Genomic DNA, 24,139 nt, shown 5'->3' on the forward strand with positions numbered 1-24,139 from the left:
CTTGGGCAAATGGTTGGAACTGGAAAATATCATCTTAAGTGAGGTAAGCCAATCACAAAAGAATACACATGGAATGCAATCACTGATAAGTGGATATTAATTAGCCCAAAAGCTGTGAATACTGCAGATATAGCATAACAAACTATTTCCATGAAGAAGTAAGGAGAGGGCCCTGATCCTGGAAAGGCTTGATCCAGCATTTTATGGGAGTACCAGGATAGAGAAAAAGGAAGGGGATGATTGGAGAATGGGTGGAGAGAAGAGGACTTATGGGACATATGGGGAGGGGAGAAATGGGAAAGGGGAAAGCATTTGGAATGTAAACAAAGAATATAGAATATTAATAAAAAGTCAATTTACATTAATCTTAAAAAAAGAAGCTAGACTGGCTGATCCCTTTGTGACATGTACAGCAGCATACCCTGAAGGAATAAAGATGTTAAGGCACAATGGAAAAAGAGTTATATGTCAAAGCTTCTCTTGGGGAGCTCATGAGGAGAACCAGCCCATATCGTAGGACCAAGGCACATAGGAACACAATGAGGAAATGGCTCAACATTTATATGATTCCTATCAATACGTCTCCTGGATTGTAATTTTATTATTGAGGGAGGACTCCATGGGGGTAACAGTTGGATTATGTTCAGCATAGTGTGCTATGCAAAAGAAAGGTTCTTAAAAGTGTTTGGGTGGTGATAATGACTTCAATGTCAACAATGAACCTGTCCCCAAAAGCCAATGAGTGTGTAACCATAAGTTTAAATACTATAGCTATCTTTCTCAGCAACTGACAGGACAATAAGACAAAACTTCAGTGAAGAATAAATGATCTATATCACATAATTAATCTTTAGCATTTACAGAATACCTCATGGACATTAGCTTTTTCAAAATACTGTGTTAAAGATATACATTCTTATCAAGTTCACGTTGTGAATTCACAATGGAGAATATTTTGGTTCTCAAATATTAAATGTTCACTGAAGGGAGGAATATCACCATGGGTTTTTTGACCTTATCAGAATCAAGTTAGAAATTAACAGTAATAATTTATTCTAAACAAGACTGGCATGTTAATCCCAGTGCTCTGGAGACAGAGGCAAGTGCATCTCTTGAGGCCAGCGTGTTGTACAAGTGAATCCAGGACAGTCGGGGCTGTTACACAAAGAAACCATGTCTCAACAGAACAAAGCAAAGCAAAGCAAAACAAAACAAAACAAAACAAAAAGATATTCTAAAACAAAACACAAAAATGTTCAAATAGTTAGTAATTTAATAACCTGCTCCTAAATAATACACATATGAAAATGAATCCATTAAGGACACTGGAGACATTGTACAGTGAGCAACAGAGATGCACTTACCCTAGGGTGTGAGACAATTAAGAAGGCACCTGGAGGGAACAGGAAGCTCTACTTCCCTGCTCCCTTCAGGAGGACTCAAAGTCATGGACATAAGGATTCAGTGAAAGATGTCTTAACAAGAGAAGCAAACTTAACCAAAGAAGGAAAAACAATTCAATGCACAAACTAGGAGGGAAAAGGGTTTTTTTATTTATTTATAATGTATTCAGTATTCTGATTACATATATACCTGCAGACCAGAGAAGGCACCAGCTGTCATTCTAGATGGTTATGAACCACCATGTGGTTGTTGGTAATTGAACTTAGGACCCCTGGAAGAGCAGCCAGTGCTATTAACCTCTGAGCAATCTCTCCAGTACTTAGAGGGAAACTATTTTTCCCAGAAGTAAAAATACTTTATTATAAACATTTTCAGAATATAAACTGATTTTGCGTGAGTCTCTGAAAATTTTCAAACTGTATGTCAGAAAAAATTATTATGTTATTTCACTTTCCAACCCAGAAAATATATTGCAAGTTAGATCTAAAAAAGGGAAATCTAAGTTGCTTCATACAGAAAGCCAATGAGCATAAAAATATGTGACTCAAAACTAAAAGAAACCCAACCAAGAAATAGATTCCACAAAAGCCATCAGTCAATCCTCCAATTTTAAATAAATGATCTCCCAAGGGAAAATAATTCCACTACCACCGCAATTTGGTCAATTTTTAACAGAGCCACTCTGTTAAAGGGAAATTCTACCATATGTAAGAAAAATTATTAATCTTTTAGAAAATACAAAAGTAATCTCCATGTGGGAAGCAAGCCCACTAAGTACTTCATTCTTACTCTGTCAGAAGTTGTAACCTATGTCCACGCATGCAAGTGAGATGAATATGAATGCAAATGAAAGCAAGCTCTTGACTGGTATTTCACTTGAGCCTGAGGAGATCTAGAGATCTTCAAAATCCAAGGAGAGACTGGTCCCAAAGCATCTACTCCTCTGTCCTTGGTTTCCTTCCTATGCTTACGGTCCTCTTTCTTAGATGATACATCTCATTTTTATTTCTCTTTTTGAGTCTTAAGATTTTCTGTACCATCTTGTAAGGTTTCTGTTTCTGCCTTTGTTTTCTTTCTTTGGATGCTCCTATGTTTGATTAAATCTATTTCCTCAGAACTCCATTTTGTCTCGTGTTTGGGCAGTTCTTCCTGCCTTTCTCTGCCCTCTTTTACATGTCTTTTCCTCTTCTGGTGCATTTGTCTATGACTGACTTGAGGGTCGATGGTAGTGTGACCTGAGCAGAGATGCTTGTGAACTACAGATTCTACACTATATGAGCCACAATTGTATTCTTGCTAACTAAGGTTCAAGGTGATTGGTTTTTCTGTGAAGCCATCCCTGGTAAACCGACAGTAGCACAGAGAGTTTAGTCTTATCTTGTCATGAGCTGGTAACCACTGAGGTACCCAGTCTTCTGTCTGTGAACTACTGCATGATCTTGGGTGGGAATGTTTGGTTCCAGACGGGAGTCTTTGATCAAACATTTTATATCTGGGCCAGGAATCAAACTCTTCTCTGTACCCACAGCTTTCCAAATACTCCCCTCTCATCCTTCTGAAACAAATCTTTGGTTCTAAGCCTCTGGCTTTCTGTACTTTAATATAATCTTCAAGTTTTATAATCTTCAATCTTTCAGGAACTTTTCTATGAGGCTACATCAGGGCAGAGAGGGTCTGTGATTGGACAAGATAAAAGGGGGCAGAGCAAGGAATATTAGAGGAGAAGAATGGACCTGTGTGGTGAGGCCCTATGTAGGTCGGAGCACCAACATGGAATCACATGTTAGATTATCTAAAGGTTAGAAGTTAGGATAAAACTTGTAGTATAATTAATTGGCTCTGTTATTACTGGATTGGCATCTTGTAATAGTGTTTCTAATATCTATATATCTTGGCAGAGTAATTAATCAAAAGAGTCCTGTTCTACCTGGTAATTTGGGTATTGAGAGCTGGTGACCCGGGGTATGTGTGGGATTTGCATGGAATTGAGAGGAACTCATAGGACCCTACTGGGACAATGATGTTGTAACCACCAGTGCCAATACCAGAGTGGGACTGTGGCCTGCTGGTGCAGGACAGTTGGGGAGAGCACCTCCTCAGAGAGCTTGCAGGGCAAATGTTTTTATTATTTCCAGCAACAACCTTGGTTAAGAATATAGCCCAGGGCTTGATTAGCATGCAGAAGACCCTGAGTTTGACCTCTACAAGTTTGAGGGTAACCTGGTATACATAGCAAGCTCCTGGCCAGATCCCATCTCAAAACAAATGAACAAACAAAACAATGACAACAAAAAACAAAACAAAATATAAATTAGATGAAAGAGAAATCTCAGCAATCGCGGGATGCAGAGCTTTCTTAAATAGTATCCTTAAAATCATGAAGCCTAGATGTAGTCTTAAAGCTGGCTTAGTGGATAAAGTGGTTGCTATGCAAGCATGAGGACCAGAGTTCAACTCCCACATCACACATAAAAGCCAGTGTAGGGTGGGGGTGTTGGAGGGGAGAGAGTGTCGGGTAGAGGGGCATATACATGGAGGCAGAGGGTGGGACGAGGTTTGGGAATCTTTGGAGAGGGGTCTTTTGGGAGGGGGGAAAGTGGGAAAGGTTTTACCATTGGCAATGTAAATGAAGAAGATACTCAATAAAAAAAAAATGAAAAAAAATGGTCTATTACTCTAGCACTGGGAAAATGGAAGGAGTCAAGTATATCCCAGGAGCTCACTGATCAGTCTGAACATTAGTGAGCTCCAGGCTCAGGGAGAGACCTTCTCTCAAAAATTAGAGGAGGGCACCTACTTGGGCCTTTAGCTTCCATAGGCACACACACACAGTTGCATGCCCCTGCACTTATTCAACACACACACAAAGAAGAAACACAAGTTAATATTTTTACAAAGGCACTGCAACCAGGGGAGGTGGTAGGTTAACTGCAGATCCTCACCTCTTCCTTGGCTCTTCAAAAACCAATCCCTCAGTCTTACCCCCAGCTCTGTAGCAACCATCTGTTGCAGCCTCCCTCTACCCCTCCACTGACTCCATCTCCAGTTGATCATACAGATCTTCTCCTCCTAAGTTCCCTCTCCTCCAGTTCATTGCTTTATTCCAGTCCCCAACTCGCAACAGGCATTCCCTGGAACATGTAGGTTACTCTGGCTGATGCAGATCCTCACTTCTGCCTACAAATCTTCAAGTCCATGTCTCCCAGTTTCATCTCCATACTTTAAAAACCCATACTCCAGGTAGGCAGTGATGGCTCACACCATTAATCCCAGTCCTCAAGATCAGAGTTCGAGGCTAGCCTGGTCTAAAGGGTGAGTTCCAGGACAGTCAGGGCTACACAGACAAAAACACTCTCTCAAAAAACCACAAAAAACCCCAACCAAACAAAGAAAAAACTGCAAGAAATAGATAATATTCTCAATACCTACAACGTACCAAAGTTCAATCCAGATCAGATAAGTAATTTAAACAGACCTATAACACGTAATGAAATAGAAGCAGTAATTAAAAAGATCTCCAGCTAAAAGAAGCCCAGGACTTAATCTTTTAGTGCACAATTCTAAGAGAGTTTTAAAAAAGAGTTAATGCCAAAACTCCTCAAATTATTCCACAAAACAGAAATAGAAGGAACAGTGCCCAATTCATTTTACAAGGCCACATTTATCCTGATATACAAGCCACATAAATACGTAAAATACAAAGAGAATTACAGTTCATTTCCGTTATATACATGCATGCAAAAATATTCAATGGAAACCAAATTCAAGAATGAACCAACATCAAAATGATCATCCACCACAATCAAGCAGGCATCATCCCAGAGATACAGGGATGGTTCAACATAAAAAAAAAATCTGTCAATGAGCAGTGCCATGGTGACGCATTACTTTCATCACAGTACTTGGGAGGCAGAGGTAGGCAGATTTCTGAGTTCCTGGCCAGCCTGGTCTACAGAGTGAGTTCCAGGCCAGTAGGGAAATACAGAAAACAAAACCTGTCATGGAAAAAAAAAATCTGTCAAGGTAATCCACCATAGAAATAAACTGAGGCAAAATGACATGATAATCTCATCAGATGCAGGAAATGTCTTTTTGGTAAAATCCACCACCTTTCATGATAAAAGTCTCTGAGAGAATAGGAATACAAGGGACAGAGCTCAGCATAATAAAGGCAGCAAGCCCATAGCCAGTGTCAACTTAAATAGAGGAAAACTCAAAGAATTCCACAAAAATCAGGAACAAGAAAAGGTTGTCCATACCTAGTCAATATAGTGCTTGGGGTCTTAATGGAGCAATAAGACAACTAAAGGAGATCAAGGGGTACAAACTGAGAGGGAAGAAGTCAAAGTATCTTTACTTGCAGAGGATATGATAGTATATGCCAGTGACCCTAAAAATTCCACCAGAAAGCTCTACAGATGATAAACATTTTCAGCACACTAGCTAGGTACAAAATTAACTCACTTTTTAAAAAAAGCCTATTAGCCTTACCATAAACAAACAACAGAGGGACATTACATGAAGAACATGGAGTTGGGTGGGTAGAGAGGTTGGGAGGACCTAGGAGGAGTTGTGTGTGTGTAGGGGGGGTGGGGAATACTAGAATCCAAATACGTGGTATGAAAATAAAAATTTTAAATAAAACAATTAAACATAATGATGGGAAGTGACCTAATCAACACAGGATTTAAATGCTATTTTAGTTGTCTACCAAGTGAAATGAAAACACCTGTCTATACAAGATTGACACAGTAATTTCACAGTTTTACTGAAATTCCCCAAATGAAAAACCGCCCAGCATTCAGACAACCACTGGACTGAGCACAGGGTCCCCAATGGAGGATCTAGAGAAAGGACCCATGGAGCTGAAGGAGCTTGTGGCCCCATAGGAGGATAAATATCATACTAAGTGAGGTAATCATACTAAGTGAGAGAATATCATACTAAGTGAGGTAACCCAGACTCAAAAGGTGAATCATGGTATGCACTCACTAATAAGAGGATATTAACCTAGAAAACTGGAATACCCAAAACATAATCCACACATCAAATGAGGTACAAGAAGAAAGGAGGAGTGGCCCCTGGTTCTGGAAAGACTCAGTGAAACAGTATTCGGCAAAACCAGAACGGGGAAGTGGGAAGGGGTGGGTGGGAGGACAGGGGAAGAGAAAGGGGCTTACGGGACTTTCAGGGAGTTGGGGGGCTAGAAAAGGGAAATCATTTGAAATGTAAATAAATTATATCGAATAAAAAAAAATAATATGAACCAACCAGTTTTCCCAGAGCTCCCAGGTCTAAACCACCAACCATAGAGTACACATGGGGGGGGGGGCATGGCTCCAGCTACATGTGTTGCAGAGGATGGCCTTGTTGGACATCAAAGGGAGGAGAGGTCCTTGGTCCTGAGAAGGCTCAAAGCCCCAGTGTAAGGGAATGCAAAGACAGGGAAGCAGGAATGGGTGGGTTGTTGAGCAGGGGAGGGAGAATGGGATAGGGTGTTTTCAGAGGGGAAACCAGGAAAGGGGACAACATTTGAAATATAAAAAAAGAAATTATCTAATTAAAACAAAACAAAACAAAAAGACAAGTATTTGGGGGAGGGGCAGTCAAGGAGAGTTTGAATAGTTTTCATCAGATACTTGAGGGTATTCTTTGCTGCTACACCAAAACTTGACAAGTAATATTTACTTAAAGGTTAAATAATATGGAATCTGTATCAGCTAATGCACTTAGTGAACTTTGTTCCATTATGAGGATAGGGAGGGCAGGATAAGTGAGGGCTGGGAGTCTGAATATGGTGAGGGAATATTATCTACACAGATGGAAATGCCCTCTAGAAACTCATTATTTTTTACAACTAGAATACTATTACTAAACAGTAAAAGTTAAGAATGTAAAAAAAAAATTATTGGGATGAGTCAGGTGGTGGTGGCAATGCATTCGTTTAGCCCTACCACTCAGAAGGTAAAGGAAGGTGGATCTCTTGAGCTTTCTGAGTTTGAGGCCAGCCTGGTCTACGGAGTTAGCTCCAGGATAGCCAGATACACACACACACACACACACACACACACACACACACACAAATACACACACTAAAATCTCTGTTTAGAAAAACAAAAACAACAACAAAAATTGGGTTTATAGATAGAAATGTGTGTCATTGTGGTGTTAGTTTTACAGATTTGTTCTTATGTCAACATTGAACAGTGTGCACATGAAGCAAACGCATCTACTATATGTCAGTTACACCTTAATAATAGGAATTGACAGACCTCTAGAGGTGAAACTCAGCATTCCACACAATAAGAGCCATCTCTGTTTAATAGAGACAGTGGCCATTAAGAGACAAATCCCAGGGAATTCCTGTTAGAAAAGTCTTGTAGAGAGTTCTTTATTACCAACACAGGACTTCCTTAGAAATCTCCATGTTCTGTCTCATGAATATGCATAAGCATGGGGAAAATCCATAGTTCACAGGGTCAGCATGATTAACACGGTAGATGAAGTCAAGAGGGTTAAGAGTCTCACTTCGGCGTCTGCCATCTTTGCTCCTGGATGGACCAGAGAGGCAACACCACGTACACGGAGATATGCCGAGTTTAACATTGCTTGGGACATAGCCCACCAGGCTTCTGCGTGTCCTCAGGGCCTGGGCAGCTCTGCGATCCATCTGTGCGCCAGCCCTGTCCTGGGTCGTTTGCCCTGCAGAGTGATCTGCACTAGGAAATGCTTCCTGCAGCATCTGCCATCTTTGCTCCTGGAGGGACCAGACAGGCAATGCCAGGTACACAGAGACAACTTAAATATAACATTGTGTGGGAAAAGACACACCAGGGCTCCAACAGCACCAAGAGTAGGGCAGCCCATCAGCAATCTGTGCCAGTGGAAACAGTCATCCAGTGGTGCCGAAATAGTCTTATAGGCTCACAGGAGGTTCAAGCACCAGCCAATGACAATAGGACTAACTAACACCAGAGATAACCAGATGGCACAAAAAACTCCACCAGAGAACTCCTACAGCTGATAAACTTCATCAAACTGGCTGGTTATAAAATCAATTCAAGTAAGTCAATAGACTTCCTATATTCAAAGGATAAGCATGCTGAGAAAGAAACTAGGGAAATGACACCCTTCACAATACCCACAACATTATAAAGTATCTTGGTATGACTCTACCAAACAAACGAAAGATCTATATGACAGAAACTTCAGGTATGTGAAGAAAGAAATCAAATAAGACCTCAGAAAATAGAAAAATCTTCCATGCTCGTGGATTGGCAGAATTAATATAGTAAAAATGGCTATCTTGCCAAAAATAACGTACTGATTCAATGCAATCCCCATCAAAATCCCAACTCAGTTCTTCATAGAGTTAGAAAGAGCAATCCTCAAATTCATGGAATAACAAAAAAACGAGGATAGCTAAAACTATTCTCAACAGTAAAAATCTCTTCTGTGGGAATCAGTATCCCTGACCTCAAGCAGTACTACAGAGCAATCGTGTTAAAAACTTCATGGTATTGGTATAGTGACAGGCAGGTAGACCAATGGAATAGAACTGAAGACCCGGACATGAACCCACACACCTATGGTCACTTGATCTTTGACAAAGGAGCTAAAACCATCCAGTGGAAAAATATAGCCTTTTCAACAAATGTTGCTGGTCCAACTGGAGGTCAGCATGCAGAAGAATGCAAATCGAAAATTCTTATCTCCTTGTACTAAGCTCAACTCCAAATTGATCAAGTACCTCCACATAAAACCAGACACACCTAAACTAATAGAAAAGAAATTGGGGAAGAGCCTTGAGCACATGGGTACAGGGGAAAATTTCCTGAACACACAACCAACAGCTTATGCTCTAAGATCAAGAATTGACAAATGGGACCTCATAAAACTACAAAGTTTCTGTAAAGCAAGAACAGTCTCAAAAGGACAAAATGGCAACCAACAAATTGGGAAAAGATCTTCACCAACCCTACATCGACAGAGGGCTAATATCCAATATATACAAAGAACTCAAGAAGTTAGACTCCAGAGAGCCAAACAACTCTATTAAAAATGGGGTACAGAGCTAATCCAAGAATTTTCACCTGAAGAACTTTGAATGGCTGAGAAGCAGCTTAAGAAATGTTAAACATCATCAGTCATTAGGGTAATGCAAATCAAAACAACCCCGAGATTTCACCTCATACCAGTCAGAATGGCTAAGATTAAAAACGCAGGAGACAGCAGGTATTGGTGAGAATGTGGAGAAAGAGGAACACTCCTCCACTGCTGGTGGGATTGCAAGCTGATACAACCACTCTGGAAATCAGTCTGGCAATTTCTAAGAAAACTGGACAGGACACTTCCTGAGGACCCTGCTATACCACTCCTGGGCATATACCCAGATTCCCCGGCATGCAATAAGGACACATGCTCCACTGTGTTCATAGCAGCCTTATTTATAATAGCCAGAAGCTGGAAAGAACCCAGATGTCCCTCAATGGAGGAATGGATACAAAAAAATTGGTATATTTACACGATGGAATACTACTCAGCAATTAAAAAGAATGAATTCATGAAATTCTTAGGCAAATGGTTGGAAATGAAAAATATCATCCTAAGTGAGGTAACTCATTCACAAAAGAACACAAATGGAATGCAGTCACTGATAAGTGGATATTAGCCCAGGAGCTCTGAATACCCAATACATAACTCACATATCAAATGATTTCCAAGAAGGAAGAAGAGGGCCCTGGTCTTGGAAAGGCTTGATGCAGCATTGTAGGGGATTACCAGTACAGAATAATGGGAGGAGGGTGGTTGGGGGATGGGCAGAGGTAAGAGGGCTTATTGTACTTATGCGGAGGGGGAAACTGGGAAAGGGGAAATCATACAATGAATCTAGAAGGAAAAAAAAAAAAAACAGTTTCACCTAGGCTACTACCTTAGTTTTAAAGACTCACCAATAAACACTTAAGTATGTTGTATAATCTATCAACCCAAGGTAGTTTTATGTGTTAAAAATGACAGTAAGGCTGGAGAGATGGCCCAGCGATTAAGAGCACAGACTGCTCTTCTAGAGGTCATGAGTTCAATGCCCAGCAACCATATCATGGCTCACAGACATCTGTAAGAAGATCTGATTCCCTCTTCTGGGGAAGACAGTTACAATGTATTCATATACATAAGATAAATAATCTTTAAAATAAATAAATGATACTAAATGATATTATAATAAGTGCTCCTGTATGATGTAATGTTTATCATGATTAGTGACTTTATAATTAATCATTGGGGTAGCAAATCTCAGCTTTTAATTATAGATGAGGTTAGCTTATGTTCAACTCTTTTTGGATTAAGAAATTTTTAATGATGTATTTATCTTATATATGTGAGTACACTGTTGCTGTCTTCAGACACACCAGAAGACGGCATTGAATCCCATTATAGATGGTTGTAAGCCACCATATGGTTGCTAGAAATTGAACTCTGGACCTCTGGAAGAGCAGTTAGTACTTTTAACCGCTGAGCCATCTCTCCAGCCCAGATTAAGAATTTTCAAGAGCCTATAGCCCAGTGGTTCTAAACTTACATATCCTAAGACCACTGAAAAACACCAATATTTACTATATAAATTGAAAGAGGAATTACAAACCTTTTCTGATAGAATTGAAGATTTACATGAAAAATATTTCTGTTAGAATATGTGGAGTCCATTGAGGTTAAGAGATATTAAGGATTAGTGATTGTTGCTTCCTGTTATTTTTGATGTTATTTTTTATGTTTGTGTGCAGCTCTTCATTTGGGTTTGTTGGAAGAAGATTACTTTCTTGCTTTTTCTAGGGTGTAGTTTCCCTCTGTGTGTTGGCATTTGTGTTTCCATCTATTATCCATTGTAGGGCTGGATTTGTGGACAGATACTGTGTAAATTTGGTTTTATCATGGAATATCTTGTTTTCTTCATCTAAGACAGAAACCTGTGGACACCCTGTTTCCCCTCCCCCTTAACTCTCACCTCCTCTCATCATATGCACCTGTGATTCAGTTACGATTATAGGCCACATTTCACTTTCCTCCTTAGGTTTGAGTATAATATTCTTAGTACCAGTTTTCAAGCTTCTTTCTTTCATTTTTTTAAATAAAAAATGTTATAAGAACACATTCAATTTAAAAAGATAAAACAATATATTCTTCATTTACATTGCAAATGCTAGAACCTTTCTCGGTTTCTCCTGTCCCAGAAAATCCCCAACCCCTTCACCCACCCCCTGCCTCCAAGTATATGCCCCTCCACCCTCTACTCCTAGCTTACAACACCCCTCGATTTCTCTATATTGGGGCATCTATTGAGCCTTCACAGGACCAGGACCTCTCTTCCCACTGATGCCGGACAAGGCATTCCTCTGCTACACTTTTGGCTCTAACCATGTGTACCACTTGATTGTTTAGTCCCTGGGAGACCTGGGGTGTCTGGGTGGCCAACATCATTGTTCTTCCCATAGGGCTACAAACCCCTTCATCTCCTCCAGTTCTCCCCTCCAAGTCCTCCATTGAAGACCCCATGCCCAGACCAATGGTTGGCTGCTAGCATCTGCCTCTGTATCTGTAAGGCTCTGGCAGATCCCCTCTGGAGACAACCATAGCAGGCTCCTTTTAGCATACACTTCTTGTCGACCATAATAGTGCAGGGGTTTGGTTCCTGTTTATAGGATGAATGCCCAGGTAGGGCATTCTCTGGGTGGCCTTTCCTTCAGTTTCTGTCCCACACTTTGTCTCCATTATTGCTCCTGTGAGTATTTGGTTCCCCTTCTCAGAGGAATCAAAACACCCCTACTTCAGTTCTTTTTTTTTCTTTTATTAATTGAATATATTCTTTATTTACATTTCAAATGTTATAGTCCTTGCAGGTTTCCCCCTTCCCCATTTCTCCCCTCCCGGAAACTCCCAATCCCTGCTCTTACCCCCTGCCTCCCAGAATATGCTCCTCCACCCAACCCACTCCCACAACCCCCAATTGATTTCCCCACACTGGGGTCTCTATTGAGCCTTCACAGGACCAAGGACCTCTCCTCCCACTGATGCCAAACAAGGCATTCCTCTGCCACTATTTTAGCAGGAACCATGTGCACCCCTTAGTTGATGGCTTAGTCCCTGGGAGCCCTGAGGCATCTGGATGGCTGACATCATCGTTCTTCCCATGGGGTTGTTAACCCCTTCAGCTCCTCCAGTCTACCCTTCAACTCCTCCATTGTGAACCCCATGCTCAGTCCAATGGTTGGCTGCTAGTATTAGCCTCTGTATCTGTAAGGCTCTGGCAGGGCCCCTCCGAAAGGCAACCAGAGCAGGCTCCTTTCAGTATGCACTTGTCATCCATAGTACTTTTGGGGTTTGGTGTTTACCAGGTAGAACACTCTCTGGGTGGCCTTTCCTTCTATCCCTGCTCTACACTTTGTCTCCATTATTGCTCCTGTGAGTATTAGGTTCCTTTTCTCAGACGAACCAAAGCACCCCCACTTCAGTTCTCGTTCTTCTTGAGCTTCCTGTGGTCTGTGAATTGTAACTTGTTTATTTTGAGATTTTTGGACTAACATCAACTTATCAGTGACTGCATACTATGTGTACATACTTTTGTGATTGGGTTACCTCACTCAGGATGACACTTTCTATTTCCATCCATTTGCCTAAGAATTTCATAAATTCCTTGTTTTTAATAGCTGAATAGTACTCCATTCTGTAGACATTTTCTGTGTCCATTACTCTGTTGAAGGACATCTGGGTTCTTTCCAGCTTCTGGCTATTATAAATAGGCTGCTATGAACAGAGTGAAGCATGTGTTCTTATTATATGTTGGAACATGTTCTGGGTATATGCCCAGGAGTAGTATATCTGGGTCTTCAGGTAGTACTATGTCTAACTTTTGATGAACTACCAAATTGATTTCCAGAGTGCTTTTACCAGTTTGCAATTCCACCAGCAATGGAGGAGTGTTCCTCTTTCTCCACATCATCTCCAGCATCTTCTGTCCCCTGACAGCTAACATCAGAGATAACTAAATTGCAAAAGTTAAATGGAACATCATTACCAACAGAAACCAAGGCAATATGGCACCATCAGAACCCAGTTCTCCCACAACAGCAAATCCTGAATACTGCAACACATCAGAAAAGCAAGAGCTGGGTTTAAAATCTGTCCCAGCCCATGGGACAGTCACCAGAGTCCTGGATCCACCTAGGGGAATGGCAAGAGAGAAGACAGACACAAAAGAACTAGAGAGCAAGTCTGAATCTGATCAAGCTGTCAATCTTTAATTTTCACACAAGGCATTATAAAGGCAAGCAAGCAGGTGTGGGGAGGGGTGAAGGGGGAAAGTCATTGTATTTGAGGAACAACCTCAGGAGGCTAGCATCATATCTCAGGAACAGTTTCTCAGAATTGTCTCTCAGGGTCTCAGCTAAGATTTGGCAGGTGCAGTAGGAACTTGGCATCATATTTTGATCATGAGGAGGTGAGGTGGAAAGGAGTTGCTATGGTAACAACCACAGGTGAGCTTCATTTGTTTGAGCCCACTCGGGTGAGCTCTGTACCTACTAACCATCTAGCTTACTTGGCTAATCTTTAAACTGGTCCATTTCCTGCTAAAAGCAGCCTAGAGAAAGCAAGCTGGAAATGGCTGAGAGTAGGGGTTTTTTGAGATCCCTGTGAGAATAGCTCCTGGCAAAAATCACATCTCATGATGCTGATAGAGGACTTCAAGGCCATAAATAAGTCCCTTAAAAATATAGGAGAATATGGGTCATCAGGTAGAAGGCCCTAAGAAGAAACACAAAAATACTTTCACACTTCTTTCAATCCATGTCTTCAAAGGTGAACTTTTCCCTCCAGGATAATGACAATTGCAACATGTTAGTATGCCAAAAAAGACCTGGTTCTTGCTAACTCCTCTCAAAGACACCCTGCAATACCCTCTACCTGCAATCATCCTCCATGCCAAGGATACACAACTAGTTATTTTAAACTTCTTTCATCAGTTCCAATACTGTTCTGTTTGGGACAGGAAGCTGGGACTCCTTACTGGCTATTATTCAAAGACCTTCCAGCTTCTGTCTATGAGTGGACTATTCTGGTAACACTGAAAAGTATTCCCAAAAAATGGTATTAAATTCCACTATAAACGTGTTTACTAGCAGAGCACAGATTAAAAGCGTAAAGCATGCCTGTGAACTCTGCACTGGGAAGGCTTTGGGCAGAGACTGCATAAGTTAAAGTCCAGCCTGGGCTATATAGTCAGCTCCTGGTCAGCCTGGGCTACATAGTGAAACCCTGTCTCAAACAGAAATAAGTGTGTGATGGCACAGGCCTGTGATCCCAGCACTCAGGAGACAGATGCATGAGGACTACAAGTTACAGGCCAACCTAAGTGTCACAGGGAATTCCCAGATAGTGAAGCCCTACTTTAAAAAATAGTTTTATTCCTATTACCCTGGATTGTTTTGCCATGTTTTCCCACCTCATCTGTTGAAACCAACAGCTGTTTTCATGCCTGGGAGCCCAACACAGCCAGTACAGAGAAGACATTTCCTAAGTGTTATCTAAGTGAATGAACTCACCAGGGAGGTCCAAGTTAATAAAATCTTTTCTCTTGTATCACCCATGGAGAAACTTAGCACATTCATTACACAAAATAATGAATCAGTGATGCAACCAAGTAGCTTGGAAATAGAAAGACTGCTCATAGGAATTTTTATTTCCCTCCCAGAGTCCATCAAATTAATTATGAGCACATATTTGATGTGGGGGCAGAGGACATGCAGGGGGATACCACTAACTGAAACACACTCATTTTTATTAGACTGTAGTTTTATTGCAAGGTAGGTTTTCTTTCCCCCACACTAGGCTGATATCTGCACTGTCCAATCCAGTAGGCGCTACCTATAGATGGCTATTGAAGTTTCAGTCCATTAAAATGAAATAGAATTTGTCATTCTATTCTTCTGTAGCCACATCTCAAGTGCCCCAAAGCCATACCTGTCTGGTGGCTGTGACGCTGCACAGTACAGACACAGACATCGTTAGCAGCACTGTCTACACAATTACAAAGATGTCCTCAGAAAGCCTGACTTACTTCTTAGCTCCCAGGATCCTGGTGCTCCTCTGCTGCTTACTGGATGTGGGTCCCGGGTCTAGCAAATTGCAAGCACATGAGTGAGTGCCAGGGACCTTTGTACCTCATCCCCAAAGAGATGAATCCCCCTGTGCCTAGATGTGAAGCTGTCTACATTGTACAGACGGGTTGACAATATCAGAGCTTTCATCATTACCCATTCTCAAAACCCTATCCTAGATGGAGGCTCGAAAAGAAAAGACGGAAAAATATGCACATATGTAATATATTATACAGCAACGGGAGGCACTAGGGATGCTGAAGGATTATGAATAATTACAATATGTCGAGGAACTGAGTCCGAGGATACGAGGAATAGGCAATAAAAATAAAATGGGTGGGGGGAGTAAGTACGTGGATCTGATATAAAAGGGTGGGGCCTACTGGGCTCTGAATAAAACCAACTATGAATTCAAGACAAAGGCAAAGAACCGTGTGTTCTCGGCTCGACAGTTCTATCTCCAAAGTATAATGGTCACACCAAGAAACTTGCAGCGTTGACTGCACCGAGTCTGGAAGACATCACTCCCCCTCCACGCCTAACAATTTCACCCAAGGGCTCTGGCCAGATTAAAGCCACTTCCGCTCTGCTCGCCTCTCCCGGATGTGGTCTCGGCAACTACTAGCCCTGCTCTGAACATCCACTTCTGCCTAGTGACTTCAGAGGGGGCTGCAGAGGAAAAGGAGTCACATGGACTCATCTTCAGCTTCCATTGAGGCCCCGCCCCCATCGCTACAGGAGAGAAGGGAGGCTGACTGGAAGAGAGGGTTGGAGCAAATGGGAGGAGTCTGAAGGTCCTCTGAACCTGCATTTGCACAGCAGGTCTCACCCATCCCAAAAGTGGTCTTACAGATGCTAATGGGGTTCAAATCGCACTTTTCTTTATTGATCTTAAATTACAGACCCATTCTCTTCCCCTTCCCTCCCAGATAGCTCTTTCAGTGCTGAGGGTGCAGGCAGTGGCTGAGCAGAAATACACTTAACAGGGGCAGATCTCTCCTTATCCACTAACTTCATGCTTCCACACCTCTGGATTTTCGGTATTTTCCCTGGAAGACATGACCTCTTTAGCCAAGATCGTTAGGGGGACATTAGGGGAACGATGCTTGAGCCTCTCCCTGGGGACTGTGACAGGGTCTCTCATAGTGACAGTGCTGGTTCCTCTCAGAGAGACTTCTGTGCATCTTCTCAGAATGACTGTGTCTGCTTTCAGAGGGACTATACTGTGTTCTCTCAGAATGACAGGATGAGTCTGTAAGAATGCCTGTGTAGCCTGGGTTAGAGGAACTGTCCTGGGCTTATTCCAGATGTTGTGATTATAAAAAGATAAAGAAATATAAGAATATGTTCTATGGGACTGTGGTGAGGTGTGGGGCAAGGGGATAGCTCCGCAGGCCCATGCCAAGGCATCCCTTCCCCCTGAGGGACCACACACATGATGCTATAGTATAGAATAGGGTTTATTTAGGGTATGGGGAGAAGAGTTAAGAGAGTAGTAGCAGCAGAGGAAGGCAGAGAGAAGGAGAGAGCAAAGAAGTTGAGGCCAGCCAGGGAATGGGGAAAGAGGGGAGAAAGGGGGCAAGAGAGCAGCAGTAAGAGAAAGAAGAAGGGAAAAGCAGCCCCTTTTATAGTTGGCCAGGCATACCTGGCTATTGCCAGGTAATGTTGGGGTAGAGTCCATCACCGGAACTACATCTCTTCCAGCGAGAGGGAATGGAAAAAGCTCTTTCAGAGAAATCACCATGGCTCCTTTCTGAAGGACTGCCCTGTGACCTTCGCATGAGAATGAGATGGCTCTTTTTTGAGGTACTGAGGCATCTCAGAGAAGAGGGACTCTGTTGGCTCCTCCCAAAATGACTGTGTAGACTCTTCTTCACAGAGGGACTGCATCCTCTTCTCTCTAGAGGTCTGCAAGGGCTCCTCCTTGAGGGACTGTGAGGGATTCTCCTTGAGGGAATGCGAGGACTTCTTAAGGGACTGCTAGGGCTTTCCCCTGAAGGACTTTGAGGCCTCCTCCTGGAGGGACTGTGGCCTCTCCCCTTAAATAGACCGTTATGGCTTCTGTCAGACAGACTTCTTATGGAGGAGCTAAGACTATTGATCTGGGAGGGAGTGTGATAAATCCCCTCCAAAAGACGTCTAAGGGTTCTGTCAGAGGGACTGCTATGCCTCCTCTCTAGAGGTCTACAAGGGCGCCTATGGGGGCTCCTCCTTGAAGGACTGTGACTGTTTCTTCCTGAAGGACTGCAGGGACTTCTGACTGAGTGCCTGTGAGGGCTCCTCCCTGAGGGACTATGAGGACTTCTCAATGGATTGCGAGAGCTCCTCCTTGAGCGAATTCCAGGGCTCCTTGAACCAATTTGAGGGCTCCTTGAGTGAAATTGAGGGCTCCTCCTTGAGGGATTTCGAAGGCTCCTCCTGGAGGGGCTGTGGCTTCTCCACTTAAATACACTGTTTTGGCTTCTCTCAGATACACTTCTTAAGGAGGGGCTGAGACTGTTTCTCTGGGAGGGATTGCAATATATCCTCTCCAAAATACTTCTAAGGGTTCTGTCAGAGGGACTGCTACGCCTTCTCCGAGAAGGACTGTGATGTCTCCTCTTAGAGAGATTTTGCCAATGAGTTCCCTGAGGAAGCAGGCAATGGCTTCTTTCAGACGGCTTATTACATGGGGTTCTCTCCCTGAAGAAGCCGAGTTGCTGTGGTTGATTTTTTGGTGCTTCATCACCGTAGACATTGTCCATTATTTTGGGGACTCGAGTAGCTTGTTTAGAGTCATCTCTTCCACGAACCATGGTCTTCTGCGATTGCAAGGGTCTGGGTGGGAGAGAGCTCGCTGGTTTGGGCTGTGGAGCTTGTCTACCACGCTCACTTCCTCCCTGACATGTGTCCTTTTGCTTAGCGCTTGAGCCTGTTGACCTGAGCCTGACAGCTGGTGTCCTCGCTCCTTCGCTATCTCTCATGAAGTAATCATTGGCATTTTGTTTGGGGCACACGTTGTTGACTGAACACAACTTGTCTGGCCTCATCTTCTTTAATTTCCGGCCCGTAAAAGTCACAATTCTATGTGCTGCTTGGAATGCCTGCCTTAGGCCTTGAACAAGTGGTTGGATGATTTTGGGCTGAGAGGATTTCTTAGGTTGTGTCTTGGAAGAAACAGTGCTTGTTTGGGGGGTTTCAATTCTGTTTCTTGACAGACCCCTCAGTGTTCTAGGACTGATTTTGTATAGCCTTGTGTTTTGTGTTTTAGGTCCCTTGACAATTTTCTTCAAAGGATCTGTCAAGACAGAGGTCTTTCTGAGGCTTGATTTAATCCATGTTTCATCCTGATTGCTTCCATAGCCAGGATGCTTGGAACCCAGCTTAGAGAATCTAGCTTCTCTATGTGATGGTGATGCAGTACCTTTCTGTGGATACCCTAATTTAAATCCAAGATGCAATTGAACATCACCATGGCCTTCAGGGCTGTTTAAAAGGTGGAGCTGTGGGTAGATGAGAAGGTACGGCCCCCAAGCAGAATGTAACTTATGAGAGCAATTAAGGCCTGAACATCGGCCACATTCTAAGCATATTGGATACTTTAGGACAAGACCTGAATCTAGAGGCGGAGGGACATTGTGGGGTATTTGACTTCTTATGAGTTTTCCTGCTATTTTTAACTTGAGTTCTCTTAGAAGATGTTCTGAGTTATCGGTGTTTGACTGGGAGAGAGAACTTGTCTTGAGGGAATGCTGAGACTCAAAAGTCCTACTCGGTGCACATGGTGAGATTTTACTCTGCTCCCTGGAAACAGAATCTTCCCTAGTGTAAAGTATCTCTGATCTCATCAAGTCAGGAAACCAGGTCCCGGTACATGAGACGGACACATGCTCAGTGGCTTCCTGGAAAATATCGTGGGGTTTTGAGCTTGGTTTCCTTACTCCCAATCTTGTGCCAGAGAATCTCTGTATTATGGAAGATGTGGAGCCGCGGGTCCACATCTTCAGCGGCATTTTCTTCTCATTACTGTGAAATAAAATATGTCTCTGTATGTACTTTTTATCCACTGACGTCTGAGACATGGTCCTTGGAACCCTCTCTAGCAGGCTTTGGGAAAATTCCATCAGTTCAGCTGGAACCCCAAATAAATTTTCGATGGATTGACAACTGTCCATAGTGGATCTTTCTATTGAAAAGGGTTGAGAACAAGGCTTCCTTTCCATAGTGGTTCCCAGGACATTCCCCAGCATTAGCATACTGGAGAGGTATTTTCTAGGTAGTCTCTGCCTACAGACATGGCTTTCCCAGACATTCTGCTGTATGCCCAGGAAAGAATGGATAGTGCTTCTTCGAGCCACTAATCCTGCCTGAAACTCCTGGGATAGTAATCTGAATGGGTATGAAGAATACCTCTGGAATTCCTCCATTTTCTTCTTTCCACTTTCTTCCTTGGATAAGACATTCATGCTCCAGATATCAGGATACCTGGTTCCCTTGCTGTCCCCTGTCTTATCAGAGGGTAGATTTTGAAGGACCAAAGGAAGAACTGATGATTTTTTCATAGTATTGTCTGTATAGGACTTTGAAGACTGCAAACTACCAACACCAATGTTTTCCATACCAAAAGCTCTGGAAACTTCGGGCACCCCAGAACCCTGGCTGTGCCCTAATTCAGTTGTTCTGTCAACGATAGAAGGACATGGGATTGAAGGGCTGTGTATGGATCTAGATAAGGAATTCTCTGCATCTAACTTTGCTGGTGCGATCATGCCAGAGTCTTTATTCTGACACACTGATCCTTGATTCGAATCTTTCATTTTCTTTATTTTAGAAGATTTTGTTTTGAGACCTAGAGATTTTACAGCCTGAAGCCTTTGCTCATGAGTTGACACTATAGGTTCCTTAAGGGGAGATGTTTGCTGAGATATTAATTCTGCAGAAGTCACTTGAATATCTGCCCTTTGAGTTAACTCCATAGGTTTTACCAGGTCTTGAAGATGTGGTCTTGGGTGTAAATTCAAACACTCCTTTACTCTAATGCTTGGTCTCATGCCCAGTCCTATTGGTTCTACAGCCTGGGGACATGGTCCTGGTGCCACTTCTTCAGATTTTACGATCTGAATCAATGGTTTGGCAGTTACTACAGTCTTTATTAGTGGAAAGCCTGGCCGTTGTTTTGTTTCTAAAGCCTGATGTTTTGGCTCTATGACTACTTTTTTGGATTGCACATTTTGTAGCTGAAGGCTTGGAGGAAATTTTGAACTTATCACATCATGTGTTCTGGAAGTCAAATCATTGTATTTTGACATTTGAGGGATACTTTCTGGAATCATCACAGACTTTGCAACTTGAAGTGTTGGTCTGGAGATCACTTCCACAAATTCACACACTTTTGGGAGGGCCACTGAGTGAGGAACTGAAAGCTGTGTCTTCACAGATTCTGTTACTTGATCTCCTGGCTTTACACTAATTCCTACAACGTTTATCATTTCATCCAGTGATTCTGTTGGAGTGATGCTTATATTTTCCAGGCTCAGATTCTGAGGTTTTGTTAGCTTAGCCGCTACCCATCCTGACTGCTGTGTACCAAAGGTGAGCTCTACAGAGTCTCTCTTTCCCACAACTTGACTCTTATCCTTGCCTGCCAAGTCAAAGGATTCTTTGTGCAACCACTCCATAGAGGCCAAATTTTTAGATTTGGGAATCTGAGGTCCTGGCCCTGGTGTTATTCCTGAAGTGGAATCTGGGATGGGACAGAATGGCCTTGTTGTTATTACAGATTGTTCCCTTTGAGATCTTTCCTTAGAGCCCACCCCCAGAGGTCCTAAGTCTTGAGGACATGGCCTTGGAGAGTTTTCTATGAATTCAATCTCTCTATTTATCGCCTTTGGAGTCATTCTAAATTCTTCCCCTTGCTGTCTTGCTTCACAAGTAAACTCTATGGTGTCTGCAACATGGTTCTTGAAGCTGAGGGTCATTCTATCAGATTCTGTACCCTCTTTTGTCTGTAACTTCTTGAAATCTTGAAATTGAGGCCACGACCAAGAATGTAACTCAGGAGGTTCTGGGAGCTGGTAGCTTTTCTGTAGATTTGGCTCTGAGGATTTTAAATCATGATCACTTAGTGTTGGAGTCAGATCAAACAATTCTGGTACTTGAAGATCTAGCTTCAGGGGCATCTCTAACGATTCTAGGATGTTATCTGTTGGTTTGGAGCTCAACCTCATAGACTTCCCTGTCATTTCTCTGCTTTTATTTACCTCCCCATTTGTAAATTCTAAAGATCCCACATCTTGGGAAACTGGTGGTGAAGTAAAATGCACCGATTTAGGGACTTGACACCTAGGCTTCATGCTCATCTCTGCAAAGTCCTCCACCTGTCTCTCTGGTCTCATGGATTCTGTGAGGGGATGAATTGTCTGGGGCATAAGGTTCCCAGGTTTCACGTTTTGAAAAATTGATTTTGGTGGTAACTCCACAGATTTTCCAATTTCCTGCAGACACACTGATGACAATTTCACCTGTTTTACACCTTGCCACTTTGGCTCTGAAGGAAATGCCAAAGATTTTCTATTTTTCTGCTCTGATTTCAGTGGCAAATCTGAGAATTTGACACTGGTCAGTGATGGTCCTGCTAAGAGCTTCCTGGTGGACTGTGGTGGCAATACTATCATTGGTTCTTTTGAAGACCGCACACTTTGAGACTGTGATGCTGGCTTCAAATGTATGGCTTGAACATTTTGAGAAAGAGGTTCTTTCAAAAATACCCTACTTCTTCTCATGTCATTCTGATCACTGCCAGGAGTCAGTTTTACAGCATTTGTACAAAAGGGTGTGTGTGTGCTCCTCTCTGGAAACTTTCTATCTTCCGGAGGCGACGTAGGTAAAACCACAGAATTCACACCATTTGACTGAGGCCTCAAAGTAAATATAGGTTGTGTACTTTGCTGCCGCGACCCAAGCTGGTTCTTGCAAACTGGGATCTTTTGAAACTTTGCCCCTAGCATTAAGTTAGATGAATTCATATCTTGAGAAGGTGATACACCCAAATTGCTTGACCCTGGATTTAGTTCAGACACCAAATCTTTCAAGTGCTGTTCTTGAGGTTTTGGAGCTTGTAAATGTGCCCCAGGGTTGTAGCCAATAGAATTTACAGACTGAGATTGTTGACTTAGAGTACATGCAGAAGAATTTATATCTTTCAAATGTATTCTAGTATTGCACCAAACAGGATTTACACACAGAATTTGTGGTGGTGGAAATGAAGAAAAGTTCATACCTTGAAAAAGTGGCCCAAGATTATACCTATTAGAATTTTCACACAGATGGTTTTGCCCTAGAGTGTATACAGAAGAATTCCCAGCTTGCGAATGTAATTCAGGATTCTCTGGGGTGAATGCAGAAGAATCTGCACACTGAGCATTTGATCTTGGGGTGCATGCAGAAGAATCTGCACACTGAGGACTTGGCCCTGGTATGCATGCAGAAGAATCTGCACACTGACATTTTGATCCTGGGGTGCATGCAGAAGAATTTGCATACTGAGGACTTGGCTCTGGGATGAATTCAGTAGAATTTATGTCTTGCAAATGTGACTCAGGGGTGCTCCCAGTAGAACATAGGCATTGCAGTTTTGATCCCGAAAAGCAAGAGGAAGAATTCATCCCATCTGAATGTATTCCAGGATTGCACTCAGAATTTATACACTGAATGTTTGACTGTGGAATCCACACAGAAGAATTCATATCTTGCAGATATGGCCCAGGTATATACCCACTGGAATCTATGTATTGAGAATGTATATTGGGAGTACATGCAGAATTCACATCTTCCAAGTGTGACCCAGGATAGAACACCTTAAATTTTATACCCTGAAGGTCTGGACTAGGGCTCAACTCAGATGATTCTACATCTTGTATCCCAGTAATCACCTCAGAAGGTTTTATACTTCTCACGTGTCCTTCCATAGAGTCTATACCTTGAAGTTTCATGCCCATGATCAGCTCAGGATATTTCAAATCTTGCAAATTAAAGCCTGAATCCAGCCCTATAGACTGTGTGCTTAAAAGCAACTTCCTTGGGGTGACCACGGGTGTCTCACCTCGTAGGCTCATTTCTGCTGGTTTCATACCAAGGACATTCTTCTCTGTGATGACTTCAGATGGCATACTTTCCACGTGTGTTCTAGGACTGAAGCTCATAGATTTGACATCTTGGACTTTTACACCCATGATCGTCCTCAAAGATTTAAGATCTTGTAACTGTGGGCCTGATTCACAGTCTTCCATCTCCATTTCTTGAGGCTTTGTCTTCAGAATTGAATCTGATTTTATATTTTGGGACTGGGGCCCTGGTTTAACATCTAGCTTGACCCTTTGAATTTTGGTCGAAATTGGTTTACTTTTCATCGGTGACCTGGGAGTTAGTTTTAATTTCATATTTTGGGATGTTGTTTCAGGTGTGAAGTCAGAACATTTTGTACTTTGGCCCTGGGGCTCAGACTTCATCTCAGACCCTTGGCCTAATACCTCAGATTTTGCTTCTAAAGGCCTTGGCTCTTCTTTAAACACTGAAAATGTTACATCTTGAGGCTGTTGAATTCCTGA

At 42.4% G+C, this 24,139-nt stretch overlaps 2 protein-coding genes and 1 pseudogene across 2 annotated transcripts in view; 1 reads left to right on the forward strand and 2 right to left on the reverse strand.

Annotated features, from left to right (window-relative positions):
* Positions 1 to 24,139, forward strand: part of LOC127687999 (HEAT repeat-containing protein 5B-like) — a 257,762-nt gene that overhangs the window by 59,768 nt on the left and 173,855 nt on the right.
* On the reverse strand, positions 2,307 to 15,459 carry LOC127687749 (lysine-rich coiled-coil protein 1-like; annotated as a pseudogene).
* LOC127687593 (uncharacterized protein C2orf16-like) lies at positions 16,997 to 24,077 on the reverse strand. The gene has a single exon (XM_052186392.1). The coding sequence runs from the start codon at positions 24,038 to 24,040 to the stop codon at positions 17,204 to 17,206; it is 6,837 nt and encodes a 2,278-aa protein (XP_052042352.1). The 5' UTR covers positions 24,041 to 24,077; the 3' UTR covers positions 16,997 to 17,203.

Source organism: Apodemus sylvaticus, chromosome 6, assembly GCF_947179515.1.
Source record: "Apodemus sylvaticus chromosome 6, mApoSyl1.1, whole genome shotgun sequence".
NCBI lineage: Eukaryota > Metazoa > Chordata > Mammalia > Rodentia > Muridae > Apodemus > Apodemus sylvaticus.